General features: G+C 38.0%; 1 protein-coding gene across 1 annotated transcript in view; it reads left to right on the top strand.

Annotated features, from left to right (window-relative positions):
• The window catches only part of PTPRD (protein tyrosine phosphatase receptor type D), a 440,423-nt gene that overhangs the window by 301,762 nt on the left and 122,304 nt on the right, over positions 1 to 16,357 (top strand). Inside the window, exons 24-26 of the mRNA XM_052645411.1 lie at positions 2,733 to 2,845; positions 15,490 to 15,531; positions 16,038 to 16,135. Of these exons, the coding sequence (XP_052501371.1) occupies positions 2,733 to 2,845; positions 15,490 to 15,531; positions 16,038 to 16,135 (253 nt within the window). The remainder of the gene's footprint in view (positions 1 to 2,732; positions 2,846 to 15,489; positions 15,532 to 16,037; positions 16,136 to 16,357) is intronic.

The raw sequence follows: 16,357 nt of genomic DNA on the forward strand, positions 1-16,357 counted from the left end.
CAGACTTTTATACAGTTAGGATTTTCTGCCATATCTGAAATGGCATGTGCTTTTTTATTTTCACGCAGATAACGCCTGCCCGTATTAGATACTTCTCGCTGTGAGAAATAAACTTACCCTAGGAATTCATAATTCTGATAGAAAAAATAGCAAGGCAATATTCAGAATCTGTTTCTAGTCACTATTTGTTATTTTTTTTCTAGTTGCGAATAATGAGATCTCCGAAAACTTAGCGGAAAAAAAAGAAATGTCACTCTTATGTTCACACTGGGCTTGAGTTAGACCATTATATGCCATTTAATACTTTGTAACAGTAAATTTCATTTTTAAAAACGATCGTTGTTTCTGATGATGATCAAACTCTTCATCCTGCAAATCTTCCTTAGAAATTCTTTGTTAGAAAACTCACATTTTAACACATCCCTGTTTAGAAACCATGCAGTAAAGTGTGGGCTGTCAGAATTACCCGTGTGGTGACCATCACTACTAAATGAAGCAGGATGACATTTAAACAGCTCATTTTCCTAGCTGGCTAGGAGTTTTGCAAACTGGTTTCTTAGAGATTATCTTATTTTGACAGATTGAGGGACAAGTTAGTTATTAAATGTCAGGACACCCCTCCCACTTATTACAAGTGTGACTTGTCATTTTAGTCTCATGATATGGGTTTCTCAAGACGCACTGGGCAACCAGATAGGATTTTAGCTTTCCTGTTACCAAAGAAATTGACTAAATGTCTTTACAGAGTGTTCTTTTTTCTCCCTCTGCCTCACCGCCACTCAATCTTGTCCTCAGTGCAACAGAAGATAAGCAGGATGTCCCCCAATACCTGTAATAGTCAGTGTCTTGCCCAGATAGTTCTTCATGTGGCTTCCATAATACTGCAAGAATGACTGTAGAGCAATTCTGAAAAGGGATACAAATCCAGATTTTAGGCATTGGTTCTGGCACATAAGTGGGGAAAAAAAAAAAAAAAGTGCCAGTCTGTGAAAAGATCAAAACCTGAGAAGGGCTACTGGGATTACTTGGAAAAGACCAACCATATGTTTTTTACACTTGAGATTGATTGACTGGCCAAGCTTGGTGGTGTTTTGTTAACCAGTTTATCTTCGATAGTAAAGCATGTCTCTGTATCGTGAGGCTAACACCCACAGCATAAACACAGTCACGTTTTCTACTCTGCAAGTGATTGTCCTCTCCTCCTTTCACATCGTCTTCTTAGCCCCTTTTTCTCTTCATTCTCATCTATCTCACTAGCTTTCCATCTCTTCCTTTTCTTTCCTTCTCATTTTCCACTCCATATAACTGGAGCTGCCAGTTCCTCTGACACGCCTCCAATTCACTGCTTTCCCCTGACTGGTAGTATATTTGGCAGTATGCTGTGTCCTAAGGCTATACTTGAGAATTTTAGGTAGAAACAGTAAATCCTGAGACAGGTTAATCCAAGGTTCTGAGAGAACAACGTGTCTAACAGGACTCACCCCCCCAAAATTCATCGCACTGAGAACGTTTTGCCAAAGGCATTGCACTTGAGCAAATCAAGTATACTTTCCCTTCGCATCAATCTTCCCTTCATCCTCTGGTTGGTTTCATTCTATACAGATGAGCAGAGATGGGAAGAAAGGCTATTTAACAGGAGCCCTCTAGCTAACCATGGAACGACCTGGGTGGCACTGAATGAGAGCCCATTGCCACAGCAACACTAATGAGCTGTACCACAGTCATATCAAAAAGGGACAGAGAGAGTTCCCACCCACTGCTGCACCCTCCTCCCAGATAAGAATGTCTTTGCTCTGAGCAGGGTGAGATGCTATGATTATGACTCCAGCCTGGAGATTGCTGGAATCTGTATTGGGAAGAAACGACTGTTTGAAAAGTTCTCCCTTAGTTAAGTGAGTTTTTAATCTAATTCAACCTTAAGGAAAATATTTAGGTACCACTCTGTGATTTTTTGTCTGGAAAAAAACATGGATAAAGCAATCTTATGAAAAACCCGACATTTGTTGCATAGACATTTTTAAAAATTGCATCATGACACCTTAAGCAAAGATACTTACCTTGACACCATAAACAGGCAACATAGCTTTTTCCTTGGAATTTAAAAGAGAAAAAGGATGTTGGTTGATGTGGTCCTGATTCTCCTTCCAGGTATTAGGGTAACTTGAACTCTTAGAAATACACTTACTGTATTTATCTGCTTATGGGAAAATCCAATGCAGGTCCACTTTGTAGTCACCGGTCATGAATCCTGCAGGAAAAAGGAGTGGGGGCAGATTTAGCTGTTTAGCTTGAGGCCAAGTAGTTTCTGAGTTTATTTCCATGGTAACTACACTCATAGTATTGGTTATTAGGGTTGCTCTATCCTTTTCCTCCCAAAGAGAGCTAGTGGACAAGGAAGAAAAGCTGAACAAGTTGCCAAACCTATCTCACCAGCACCTCCTTATAAAGGCAGAGTCTCTGAATTATTTAATTCTAGAGCTAAAGGAGGACTTAGAGATCATCCACTTAAGATTTTCAGATGTGAGGAAATACTGTAGGCCAGGAGAGAAAAAAGTTAGCTTAACAAAGTCAGAAAGGTCAGAAAGTTTTCAAACTACAAATGGGGACAGCGGCGGGGGGTGGTGGGGGGGGGGAAGGGGAGGGTGGCAACTCATGCATAATTGTTTGCTTTTTTAAATCGGTTTCAGTTTTTTTGGTTGTTTTATTCTTAAATTTTTATTCTCTCCCTATAGGAAGAGGGCAGAATCTGACTCTAGAAAGAGCAGCATACCAAACAGTAAGGAGGTCCCTTCACACCATCCAACAGACCCAGTAGAACTGAGGCGCCTTAATTTCCAAACACCAGGTAAGAAGCATGACTCATCTTGTCCAGAACACAGTGTTTCCTGAAAGTTTTATGGCCCCAATGACATCGCCATGAGAGGTGACTGTATCACTTTATTTCAAACAGTTGTTTATCTTCCTTCTTTATTATTACTGAGCCTCAGCAAAACATATGTCTTGAAAGGAAATTATATTCTTTGTGAAAATCTGAGGTGGGGTAGAAAAAGGAAAAAAATAATAATTTCCCTTCAAATTTTGGAAAACCTAAAGTCTTAGAAATATTTGCCATTTTTATGAGCTTATTATTAGCACAGTTGATTATTTTCAGTGACACCTATCCGGACAGAATCCAGTTTCTTATCTTATAAAGTGAATGAGTGGATGTTACCTCATTCATCTCATTGGGAAACAATACATTTTTTTAAATCTATTTCCCTATTAATTTGTGTCTGTGTTATTCTGAAAGAATGGGGAGGGGAAGAGAAAAACAAGGGAAAAAATTTGTAGGTTACCTTTACTAAATTTCAATAACCAGTTTAGGTTTCTTGCTGAGGAGATGCTCAGAGTGATTGAGGATAAGAAATATATGCTTGTTTCTTGAAGAACATTAAGTGCTTCAACAGAGGAAAAATATTATTCCTGCTGAGGTGTGCTTTGTTCAGCATTGTTAATGCAAGGCTAACTCCATTTTGCCTTTTTTCACCTAAATCTTATTTATGCCAAAATGACGAATGGTAGAGAGAGCTAAACTATACAGCTGAGTAGCACTGTCTCAGTACCTAATGAAAATGAAAAAAATCAGAGAGCTGATCTAAGAAGTCCATTTGATGACAATTTGATGGCAGTATTGTATGCCAAACTGTTTGAAAGTTTTCTGTGTCAAACGGATATTCCACTCATTATGGTATACCACAGATTTACTAAACTACACATTTTCAGTGAATTGCTTGGAATTGAAAGGGCACAGTTTACTGTATTTAGCATATGTGTTATTTTACATGTAGATATGCCATAGTAACTAGTAACCATCCAGTTAAAAGAAATGCCTGGAATTTTAAATGTGGCTCTACCAATCACCGTAGATGTGGGCTTTTAAAAAAATTTTTTTCTATCTCAAATGAGGTTTATTCTTTAAAAAGCAAAGATATACCAAGAAATTTTCCATGTAACTAAATTTCTCCTGATGGGCATTTATTTAAGAGGCTTAGTATAAAGGCAAGTTTAGCAGCAAAACAGAGACAGTGGGAGTGCTATCCCTCATCACCCCAGCACCAAGAGAGTGACACCTGAATGGCTACAATGCAGAAAGGGTTACTAGCAGAGTGCTGGTGGCTACAAGGGAAATACCAGTGCCTTCAACCAACATATCTCCATATTCAAGAATGCTAATAAGAATCTAATTTCCCCAATGTATGTGGGAATATTAGATCCCTTTATAGAGTAGAACATACTAAGCTCCATATAAGTCACTAGAAAGAATGTAGGGGTATAATTGAAGTGAAATTGCTTTTATCAACAACAGCTTTAACAAAATAAAATGGGGACTTAGTCGTGTCCAACTCTTTACAGCCCCATGGACTGTAGCCCACCAGGCTCCTCTGTCCATGGAATTCTCCAGGCAAGAATACTGGAGTGGGTAGCCATTCCTTCTCCAAGAGATCTTCCTGACCCAGGGATCAAACCTGGGTCTCCTGCATTGCAGGCAGATTCTGTACCATTTGAGCCATTTAACTAAGATTAAACTTACCTCAAATGGATAGTGGAATAAAGTGGGCAAACAGTAAAAAGGAGAGAGGTGGTTTAAGAGGAATAGAATAAAACAGGAGAAATTGTCCCAAGATCCTAGCACGTGTATTCATCAAGGCAGCGCTACGCTGTCATCGCTACGCTGTCACCGCCTGCTCAGTTAAGCAGTCTAGTTAAGTCTTGGTTTGTTGAAATAGTGTGTGTGCCTCCCAAGCTCTAGGATGTGGCCTGCTGTCCTGAAAATCTGACGTTAACAAAGAAAATAGACTCAGGTGTTAATGTGAAATTCGTAGAGAATGTTTCAGTTTGCTTCAGCCAGTGTGGATTCTAGCCGGTGGCTATGAATTTAATTACTTGCTGATAGGATAAGAGCAGAAGTTGGGATTGTTAACCAAGTAGCTTTATTGTGCTAATCCTCTCTGATTTGTACATAATCAAGGGCTTTGCTGGATGATCAAATAAAATGATTCTTTTATTCTAAAGCACTTTTCTTAGGTATTGCACAGGAGGCAATTTTAATTTTTACTTATATTTTTGGATTTTAAACCATTCACCCTTGAGTTTCTGAAATGTGCTTTTATATACATCATACCTTTGTGTATATAGTTATGTACAACTATTATATAATATGACGATGTTACTTAATAACAATCCATGATTTTCAATGAAATCAGAAACTTGTGATTTATGTAACCAACCCCTAGCACAGAATTTGATCTTGAAAGCAAATTGATTTCTACTTCTGATGAGTCTGTTGTGGATGATAAAATGTCAAACTAACATTATCATTTGAAATTCAGTAGATCTTTCAGAAGGTAAAGGAAGCTTATTGCTTAGTTCACTGATTCTTAATTCTACTTTCCTTTAAAAAAAAAATCATCTTGTAAATTAAAAATCTATTTACATTTTGAGTTACTTATTTTTGTTGGAGCGTCTGAATTTAAAGAGCCAGATCTTTTTCCCAAATTCTGCTTCATATTCAAAAGATATTGAAACATACATACAAAATTTCATATAGATACAGTATTTGGCATTAAGTACTTCAAAGAATTATTTCCCTAATTGTAGTACCACAAACACATATGTCTCTGGGTCCGGGAAGGAAAAAGGGTCAGAATTTTGTCTCTAGGCACTCAGTTGGACACAAAGTGAAAACAGAGAAATCTGTTCTTCTCATGATACCGTCTCTGCGAAGTTGTGGGATGTGGAGAGGAACTTTGCTTTAAGCATACTTGCCAAATTTGGGGTGATAATCAGGTCCTTCTGTTTGTTAAACACTGTATTCAAGCATCTAGACAGAACTAGAAATGCTCACCCTTTGCAAATTAAGAGCAGGTACCTCTGCTTGTAGGTATTTTCCACGAATATATTTATCTGTCTGTTAAGGATTTCAGGTGGCAGTATGCAGCCAGGTTGTAATTGTGAGAACCTGATCTGCCTAATCTCTTAAGAGACCATGGTTTACAACAGTGGCATCACTTAATGGTCTGCAGGGACAGTCAGAACTGGTGTGGAGTATGTCAATTGAAGGGATCATTTAGCTAAGGTGAGACTTACAACCTCAAGTGGATAATGGAATAAAATGGACACAATGAGTAAGTGAGGGAAGAGATGTAGTAGAAGAATGTTCTAGAATTAGTAACTAGTCATCAATTTTTATAAATCTTTAAGATCTGTGAAGGAAGGGAAGATAAATACTCACTTATAAAAGATGCTTTTAATGAAACCCCTAATTAAGCCTTACACATCTCTGTGGACAGTGGTAACTGGATATGTGTTAGGATGGCTGATAGATGAGTTACATGTTAAACAAAAGTGAACTACTTTTTGGGTGGGAAGAAAGCTTTTCTTATAAAAAGAAATTCTAAGTTACTTTATAATCGGCCCATCAATATTTCTTATTTATAAAAGTAGCACATGTTTACTGAGGAAATTTTTTCTAATAGAAAGTAAGCTTAACAATGGGAGAAGGCAATGGCACCCCACTCCAGCACTCTTGCCTGGGAAATCCCATGGGCGGAGGAGCCTGGTAGGCTGCAGTCCATGGGGTTGCGAAGAGTTGGACATGACTGAATGACTTCACTTTCACTTTTCACTTTCCTGCATTGGAGAAGGAAATGGCAACCCACTCCAGTGTTTGTTCTTGCCTGGAGAATCCCAAGGACTGGGGAGCCTGGTGGGCTGCCGTCTATGGGATTGCACAGAGTCAGACACGACTGAAGTGACTTAGCAGCAGCAGCAAGCTTAACAATAGTTATACTTAGGTTATGGCTATATAGTTGTGCAGTGTATTATTTAAATTTTGTGTGTGATCTTTATAAGTTGTAAAAGGCAAAAAAAAAAATACTTGGAAAATAAAAATTACTCTTTATCTCACTTTTTATTCTTTTGACATATTTAAAATAAAATGTAAATGATTTCCTATACTCTCAATTTTACTCTCCAGAAATATCTACCATAAGGAGTTTCATGCATATATTTCCAGAATTTTTTGTGTATACAGTTCTTTAAAATGATAATATATATAGCAGGTATATAGATACAGATGCATTTACATGAAATTTCCTATTTTAATATTTAACTGCATTTTCCAAGCTAATACATGAAGTTTTATCTCCTTTAAAGGCTGATGGTATTGATGATATTCTGTTCAACAGATGTCACAAAATATATCATCTGAGTCCTTATTAATGGAGGCTAACTCATTTCCTGCATTTTGCTCTTACAAAACATACTATACTGAGCAGTTCTGAGCCCAGACCTTTTCACATTGCTGTTATTTCTGAATGATGGGCACCTGGGAGTGTGATGGCTGAGCCCTAGGGCAGGCACATTTTACTTTACCATTTTGATAGAGATCGTCAGTGATGGATATTTTTGAAATACTGTAAAAAGCCTTACCTACTGAGTAGCCCATCTGGGAGGTGGCCTCTAGAATTGGACACAATGACTAAAATATAATATTGTCAAAAGATGGTGATTTCTAAGAAAACCAAAACATTACTGGTATGTGGTCCTATTTCTATTTTTTCCAACACAGCAAATTTAGAAGTTCAGCATCTTAAAGAAATAAGCTTTCTTTCTAGTATTAAAAAAAAAAATGTAAAGGAACATGTAACTAATACCATCTTGTGGCATGCTAGTCAGCATCTTTCTTTGTGCCTGCAGACTTCTCCCTCAGACCAATCCACTTTGCTCTGAATTGTTTAGATTTTTTATTTTTTTCCAAAAAAATTTTTTCTTCCCGTATCTGCACCCCTTACTTAGAATCCTCTCTCCCCCTACTCCCAATTTTTATTTTTTTCCACACAAAAACAAAACTCTAGACTTTGTACCTGCACCTTTTAGGAAAAGAAATTTAAAAATTGATCAGATGGTACAATGTAAAAACCTCATTTTCATTCCATGAATGACCTTAATATGTTTTGCCCTAAAGCATACATGGACGGTAGATGATTGATGGGCTGTGAAAAACAAAAACAAACTCATAAAATGTTAATGTATCAGAAATAGCAGTATCAGCAACAGAAATGTCTGCATAGCAACTGAGTGATTTTGAAAGCTCTTGAGGCATCTCTTCTGATGCACTAGTAGTATTAACTGGATCAGTGCTAAAAAAAAATCAATTTTTATACGTATCTCCTTATATTTTATTTTGTACTGTAGGAAGCGTAGGCATATACCTAAATGAATAATACTAGATATACTCTTTTTGTATTTCAGAAACATTGGTTCTTTGCATCTAAATGCTAAATTTCTGATATAAAGGAACACGATTTGTTCAAATCCTGCATTTTGAGAAATTCTACATAAAAATGAATTTTAATAATGTCATTTAGTGCTCACCTGAAAAAGCACTCTTGGAGTACCTTTCCCTTAATGATGATCCTAGTCATGGATTAAGTCAAAATGTCATTGTCGTACTAAGAAGCAATTATACCTTACAAATCAATGTTCTCTTTTGTCTTTCATTCACCATTCATTTGTGAGGCAAATTGTAAACATAGAGTATTTATAGTTATTGAAGTTATGCTAAGTAGTTCATAAATGATGTGGAAAGCTGTCAAATATTTTGTAAACTAAGTTGCTATGATTTATTAAGTCAGGTAGGTATAATTCTGATTTGATGAACAAAATAACGTTTCTCTGTTCCATGGCCACGACCTGTTCTTCAGTCTTTATCACAATATGTTAAGGAAGACCATGAAGACAGTGTTACGACATTATCACACATGAATATTAACAGCAAAGTCATCTAAGAGATGTTCCACCACTATTAGTGACCCCAAAACCTCCAGTTAACAAAGTTGTTATGAGGTTTTAAAGTATCTACTGGCATTTAATGCAGTGTTTAAAAAATAAGGCAAGTATTTGATAAACATTTCTCTATATATAAAAAATTCTTTTGAAACTTTTAATATTGGTTAGAGTACTGCCCTCATAAAATAGAACATTTGAAAAGCAAAAACATGATATTTCAGGGGGGTTTGAAAACATGTGTGCTGTATAGCACTACAGTTTTTAACATGAACTAAATGTATACATGTAACATTTTCATGGAAGCTCACAATGTCTTGGTAAGACATAACAAAAAAAAACAGGTGTGTGTATGAGTGTTCTTTACTTGTTCCCCACCACCAACACAAGCATACCTTCTAAATGAAGCTAATATATGATTTTAGTGTGACCTTGGTCTGGCCTCTGTTCTACTGGGCCATGAGCTTCAAGAGACCCTGTGCAGAGAGGTGACAGGCCTGAGGCCAGCATCTTAACTCAGGTAGCCCTGAGGCCCATCAGGGTTTAGCTGCTGACCAGCTGGGTTATTAGGCAAGCCACTTTCCCTGTCTGAGCTTCTGGTTTCCTCAGATGTAACTCAGGATAATCTGGTAAAGATATACCAAAATAAGGCATACTAAGCACCTGGCACATAGTAAGAGGTAATTCCTTTAGATTTAACTTTCAGTTCACATTTATTGGGCTTCCCTGGTGGCTCAGAGGTTAAAGCGTCTGCCTGCAATGCGGGAGACCTGGGTTCGATCCCTGGGTTGGGAGGATCCCCTGGAGAAGGAAATGGCAACCCACTCCAGTATTCTTGCCTGGAGAACCCCTGGATGGAGGAGCCTGGTGGGCTGCAGTCCACGGGGTCGCAAAGAGTCGGACACGACTGAGTGACTTCACTTTCACTTTCTCAAACTGAGAATAGTTTATGATGCCATGTTACTGCATGAACAGTCCAATTTCACAACTCCATATTTATGTATGTGACACCACTCTCCCAGGGATGTTCAGTGATTTAAGAGATAGCATAGCATTAGGGAACTTAATGAGAAGTTCCCTAAATGAGAGCTGGTAAGGTGTGCCATAGTGTACTGATAATGATGGCCTTGATCAAGTCCTTCTGCTCCTCTGAGCTTCATTTGCCCTCCTAGTGGACTTCATTGGAGAGGAGTGGGGATGGAGGATGAACCATGGGGGAGGTAGGTACACATTGCCCAGTCCCACACACAATCCTCAGTGTCTCTCCTAGTGACACACATATGCTGCCTCTCACTTTCAGCATTCTTAGATTTTAATTCACACACCAAAGGAACATTCCGCTCTTCTAAAACAGAGGTCACTGTTAGCCACATGTGGCCTCCAAAGGTCTTTTCTTTGACCCCCACTGGATTTCAACAAGATTTTTAATCAATAGTGGAGAAAGAGGAAAGCAACATAATTGTCTGGGTTTTCAGTTGCTACTGAAAGCCTGAGAAGCCTCATCCTCTTGGCTCTGTAGTATCACTTGGAAGATATCTGCTAGAGCTTTCCAACCTTCTAGAAGCTCTCCACAGTCTATAGCATCCCTAAGGATAATCCTGACACTGAAAGAGAATATCAGCTGCCATTCATCACAAGTGTATTTTTTTTTTTAAATAGGGAAATATTTCTCTTTCCTGAGACTTCATATTGAAAGTAGAGAAATGAAAACCAGTCCTAGGCGATTCCTAGTTGCACAGAAATGGGGAGGAATACATTTTTTGTGAGTGTTTACTATTCAGTATCTGTTGACACATTTACTTCTTTTCCTAACTGACTTGGGCCCTTTAGCACTGGAAACTTTGCCCCCTGCTTTAGACGATCATAACCTCAATTCCAGAAATAAAACAGTAGAATGCCAAAATCACATATGATTTTGTTACTTACTATGGGCTAAATAATAATGGGCTAAAATATACAGATCACTTAACTTTCCTAGTCTTCAGAACTCTTTTATAAAATGAAAATGCTGGACTAAGTAATGTCTCAGTTCAGTTCAGTTCAGTCGCTCAGTCAAGTCCGACTCTTTGCGACCCCATGAATCGCAGCATGCCAGGCCTCCCTGTCCATCACCAACTCCCGGAGTTCACCAAAACCCACATCCATCGAGTCAGTGATGCCATCCAGCCATGTCATCCTCTGTCGTCCCCTTCTCCTCCTGCTCCCAATCCCTCCCAGCATCAGAGTCTTTTCCAGTGAGTCAACTCTTCACATGAGGTGGCCAAAGTACTGGAGTTTCAGCTTTAGAATCATTCCTTCCAAAGAAATCCCAGGGCTGATCTCCTTCAGAATGGACTGGTTGGATCTCCTTGCAGTCCAAGGGACTCGCAAGAGTCTTCTCCAACACCACAGTTCAAAAGCATCAATTCTTCGGCACTCAGCCTTCTTCACAGTCCATCTCTCACATCCATACATGACCACAGGAAAAACCATAGCCTTGACTAGATGGATCTTAGTCGGCAAAGTAATGTCTATGTCTAAGGCACCATTATTTTTAAAGTTTCACATCTTATAAGGAAGCCATTACACAGTTACTATCAAAAAAAAAAAAAGTAGCCATCCTGTTTTTTCCTTCAACCTAAGGCAGATTTCATTGACTACATCTGTCATTTTTCATGTTGACAGTTGTTGATATCATAACTCCATAATGAAAACTCTGCTCTGATGCAATGGGTGCCTTCCTTTAAAATGCATTTATGTTGTGCATTTGTAGCTTTGAACTGATGAGGTCGAGACCCTAGCAAGTCCTCATCAGCTGTGAACTGCACTTCAAGTTCTTTGCTGCTAATAATAGCTAAAGCACTAAAGCTTCCTAAGCGAGACTTAAAGCAGATTCAAGGGTATCAACAGGAGAAAGCTGATCTCATTCTTATATACTCTAATATGATTTTTGAATGAAAAAAGTTTCAGGCCCTCCCCCAAAAAATCCTCAAAGGACTGAAACATATTACTGGGGAATTCTAAAAATGTCAAAGTCTGGCTCCCATACCCAGATATTCTGAGTTAATTGGTCAGGTGTGCAGCCTGGAAAGAAGGGATTTTAAAGCACCTCAGGTTCCCAGACTGTGAGCAGTGACCAGGTTGCCAAACAAAAGAGTGAAAAAATACTTTGGTGAGGTCAAATTCATAGTTTTCTCAGTGTCTCCTGTTTCATTCAGATTCTAACATACTTGATTATATCCTGTAAACTTTATTTCCACATTGGACAATGGAGAAGTTTAGGAAGAATTGTATAATAGCATTTTGCAACAGATCCTTGGTGATTATTTTCTGAAATGAGCTAAAGAGTTTCATGTTAAATAATAAATGCTGGAGAGGGTGTGGAGAAAAGGGGACCCTCCTACTCTTGGTGGGAAAGTAAATCAGTGCACTATGGCGAATGGTGTTGGAGATTCCTTAAGAAAAAGCTGACGATATATCCAGAGAAAACTAATTTGAAAAGATACGTGCACCCGCAATGTTCATAACAGCACTATTTACAATAACCAAGACACAGAAGAAATCTAAAATGCCCATCGACAGATTAATGGATAGAGAAGATGTTGTGTGTATGTGTGTGTTTGTATACATACACACACACATACACACTGGAGTATCTTACTCAGCCATAGAAACGAATTAAATACTATTTGCAGCAACATGGATGCACCTAGAGATTATCATATTGTACTAAGTGATGTCAGACAAAGACAAATAACATATCACTTATGTGTCAAATCTAAAGTATACAAATAGACTTATTTACTAAACAGAAACAGCTTCACAGATATAAAAAGCAAACTTATAGTTACCAAAGAGGAGAGGACGGGGGAGGAGTAAATTAGGAGTTTCAGTTCAGTTCAGTTCAGTTCAGTTGCTCAGTGGTGTCCAGCTCTTTGCAACCCCATGAACTGCAGCAAATACAAACTTGCTCAGTCATGCCCCACTCTGTCACCCTATCCAGCTCCTCTGTGCATGGAATTCTCCAGGCAAGAACACTGGAGTGGGTAGCCATTTCCTGCTCCTGGGGCTCTTTCCAACCCACGATTGAACCTGGATCTCCAGCATTGCAGACAGAGTATTTTACTAGCTGAGCCACCAGGGAAGCCCAACATGCAAGTTTCTAGTCTATAGCACAGGGAACGATATTCAATATATTGTAATAAACAATAAATGGGGAAAAGTATAAAAAAGTATATATACACATATAACTGAATCATTTTGTTGTATACCAGAAACAGAACACTGTAAATCAACTACACTTTAATTTAAAAAATAATAATGAAAATAAATGAGTTTCATGTTAGAGGAGTTTCATCCCAGATCTATTCTTTAGCATAATTTTTATGTTGACATTTACTTATTTTGAATACATATATGATATGCATATATATACATCATATATTCTTATGATATAAGGTAATTTGGCTAGCTAAAAAAATGTGCTAAACTTCACTGAAAAAATTGACAATTGCATAATTTTCTATTTTGTAGACTATAAATGTTCCTCACCCCCTCAAAGAAAAGATACAGTTACATTTAAAACCTTCACATATGAACTACCTCCATGAGACCCTTCTCGACTCAGAAACCCTGAATATTTTGAAATGAGTTATAAAGAAGTGACTCCAGAATTTATCTAGCTGCCCACTTTTATTTTTACACAAAAAGAAATTTAGGTGCTTGGTAACAAAAGGTTTGTCTCTTACTAGTAGATGGCAGGCCTAGAAGTAGAACTCCTGTTCAGTATACTGGCCTAGGATTTCTTCTCCTGAACCATCAGGTTCCCACAAGCTCTCCTCCCCTTTCTGTGGAGCATCCATATTGACATTTTTACTGGTCCTAGTGCTTTGGTGCAATATTGCCAGATCATAAATAATGATTCTTGAATGCCATGATATCTTTGCCTGTGATATGTACATATGCTTAATTAGAATGTAATGGATCAGTACAGATTTGCTTGGATTTCTCTGTCATTAGCTTCCAAAGTAATACATCCAGACCACGTGCCAGTGCATGCCAGAAGTAAATATTGGTTGATTATGATGGTCTTCTACTGCTGTTATACTAATGCTTTTCCCATCTCCAACTGGCTTTACTTTTGCAGCTTTGAGCAGTAATTCAGTCCCCTACGCCTCCCTGATTGGCTCTGTGTCCTCCCTCTCTAGCCAAACCACCACTCAGTCCATATATGATAATAACTCTCTCCCACGATTCGCTCGAAAAGGTCTAAACATCTTTGTCTCTATTATTTTCTCTGTTAAAGCACTGTAATGGATGTCCACGTCATTTCATCTCCAAACGAGCCTACAGTCTCTTGTGCCTTTGCATTTCCATTCTTGCCATTGGGGGTGCCTCATCTGGATAAGATCACTTAGAATTCTTAGATCACTGTCTCTCAACTGCTCCTCCCACAAAATGGAGATGAGTTCAGTGCTACCATCTACAGGGAAACGTTCTAGAAACGGGTTCCAACATTTAGGTCCAAGTGCATCATCACATCAGCAATGAAGAGTTTCTCCTTCCAAGCTGACTCATTTTTATTGGATCTTCCAGATACTAAAGTACTGCCTATCACAGCACAGTGCTAAAATGATTGTCTGGGAGAAGCAAGATAGTTTTTTACTTAACTTACCAAACCATTGATGATTTGGCATTAGAGACAAAGGAACTCATTGGCTTTCAATATCAGTACAATATTTAAAATACCCATAAAGTAATTACAAAGTAATTGCATGTTGTGCTGACTTAATGGTCACCATACTTCAGCCTGACACCCTCCAGAGAGTCCCAGGGACAGCAGAATGTCCACAGGGACAGGGTTTCCAGCTTGAGCCCCTCCCTTACTTTTTTTTTTTCACTTTAGAGGCCTCCCTGGTGGCATGCTAGTTCAAGTTTTTCTAGTCAGCTGGAATTTGCACCTATAAGACATGAGTCAGCAATGGTCTCTTATGGTGCTTTTGCAAAATTAATCAGAAGTAAAATATAAATCATATGAAAAATGAAAAATCATTATAAAGACACTGGAATCACCATAGTTAGTGGTGGTTTATTTTTAACAGAATCGATGAATACCTTCAGCTGGCAGACTGAACTAAGATGTATCACCCCCATGTCACTGCTTTCTTTTACCACCTTCTTTTTCCTCTTCATCCTTTCACAATTTGCTCCCTTTCCTGCATTCAATTCCCATTAGTGGACAAAGATGTTTACACCTGAAGTAGATTGTAGGTTTGCTAGGGGTTGAATAATGGGGACTTGGGGCAAAATATCACCAAGCTGTCTGTGTGGCCATTGATAAATGTCCAGGAGAAGGCTGCAACCCCAACCTCTACAATCTGCTACTAGTGGAAACATTTTTGAAACTCAGTTTTGTGTCTGATTCTGTCATCAGTGATTATTGTCTATAGTCTGTGGTGCATGTCATTCTTTGTGTTCATGTTTGCATGTGAATGTCAGTCACCTACAGGTTTGTGAAATATTAAAGCGATCTTAATCTAGTCACAATGTATATCAATCCTGTTAAAACCTTCAGCATTTTTATTAGTGCTATTTAAAAGTATATCAGGCTATCCATTTCTTTTTTTTTTTTTTTTAACAAATTTGTTCTGTTTTATTTTATTTACACCATCATTTCCTTTGCAGGTTCAGATGATTCCGGTTACCCTGGTAACCTTCATTCTTCAAGTTAGTTTTCCTTGATTCTGCATAAGTCACTTTATGTTTCCTATCAAGCTACAACTCTTTCCCTTTTTAGGCCTTTCTCAGTGTGTATTTTCTTAGTTCACTTTACACCATTTAATTCCACACAATTTCCATTTCACACAGTGCAGGAGAAGGAGTTTGAAATGACATAACAGTCATTACTCAAAGCAGAAGTTGACATCAAGCCTGACTGTCAGTTTTCTCCACTAGCTAACTGCATTGATTCATAGCACAATAACACTTTCTTTCACATTAGGAGTATTAGTTTGGAGATTATGCTTGGTGACTTTTCATTTGGCTACAAAATTCATCCTTCCAGAGCATGTCCTGCTTTGAGTAACCAAACTATCTGCCTGCTTCTTCACATTAAACATCTTTACTACTCACGTATTTTCAGGCCATTTCTAACTATAGTATTCTCTGTATTTTGGAATAGTTAGCATTACTTTCATTTGTTTTCAAATGTCTGTATTCTTTCCTTTTAATAGGTATGGCTAGCCATCCTCCAATACCTATCTTGGAACTTGCAGATCACATTGAAAGGTTGAAAGCAAATGACAACTTGAAGTTTTCCCAGGAATATGAGGTAATTCAGTGTGTTTATACTTGACAGTATTTTCAAGAATTATTCCCCTCTTCTTTCGGATCATATCCATCAGTTCTTTTTCCTTTAAATATGACTCAGCATCTGATACAAAAGTTTACAACAAATAGCCAACTTAAAACTATCTGTATAATTAATAGAATAGTTGTACTTTTAAAAGTATCTAATTTTTTATGTTTGTTCAGTGTTATTTAATGAGGTTGG

Source organism: Budorcas taxicolor, chromosome 8 (genome assembly GCF_023091745.1).
Source record: "Budorcas taxicolor isolate Tak-1 chromosome 8, Takin1.1, whole genome shotgun sequence".
NCBI classification, from domain to species: domain Eukaryota; kingdom Metazoa; phylum Chordata; class Mammalia; order Artiodactyla; family Bovidae; genus Budorcas; species Budorcas taxicolor.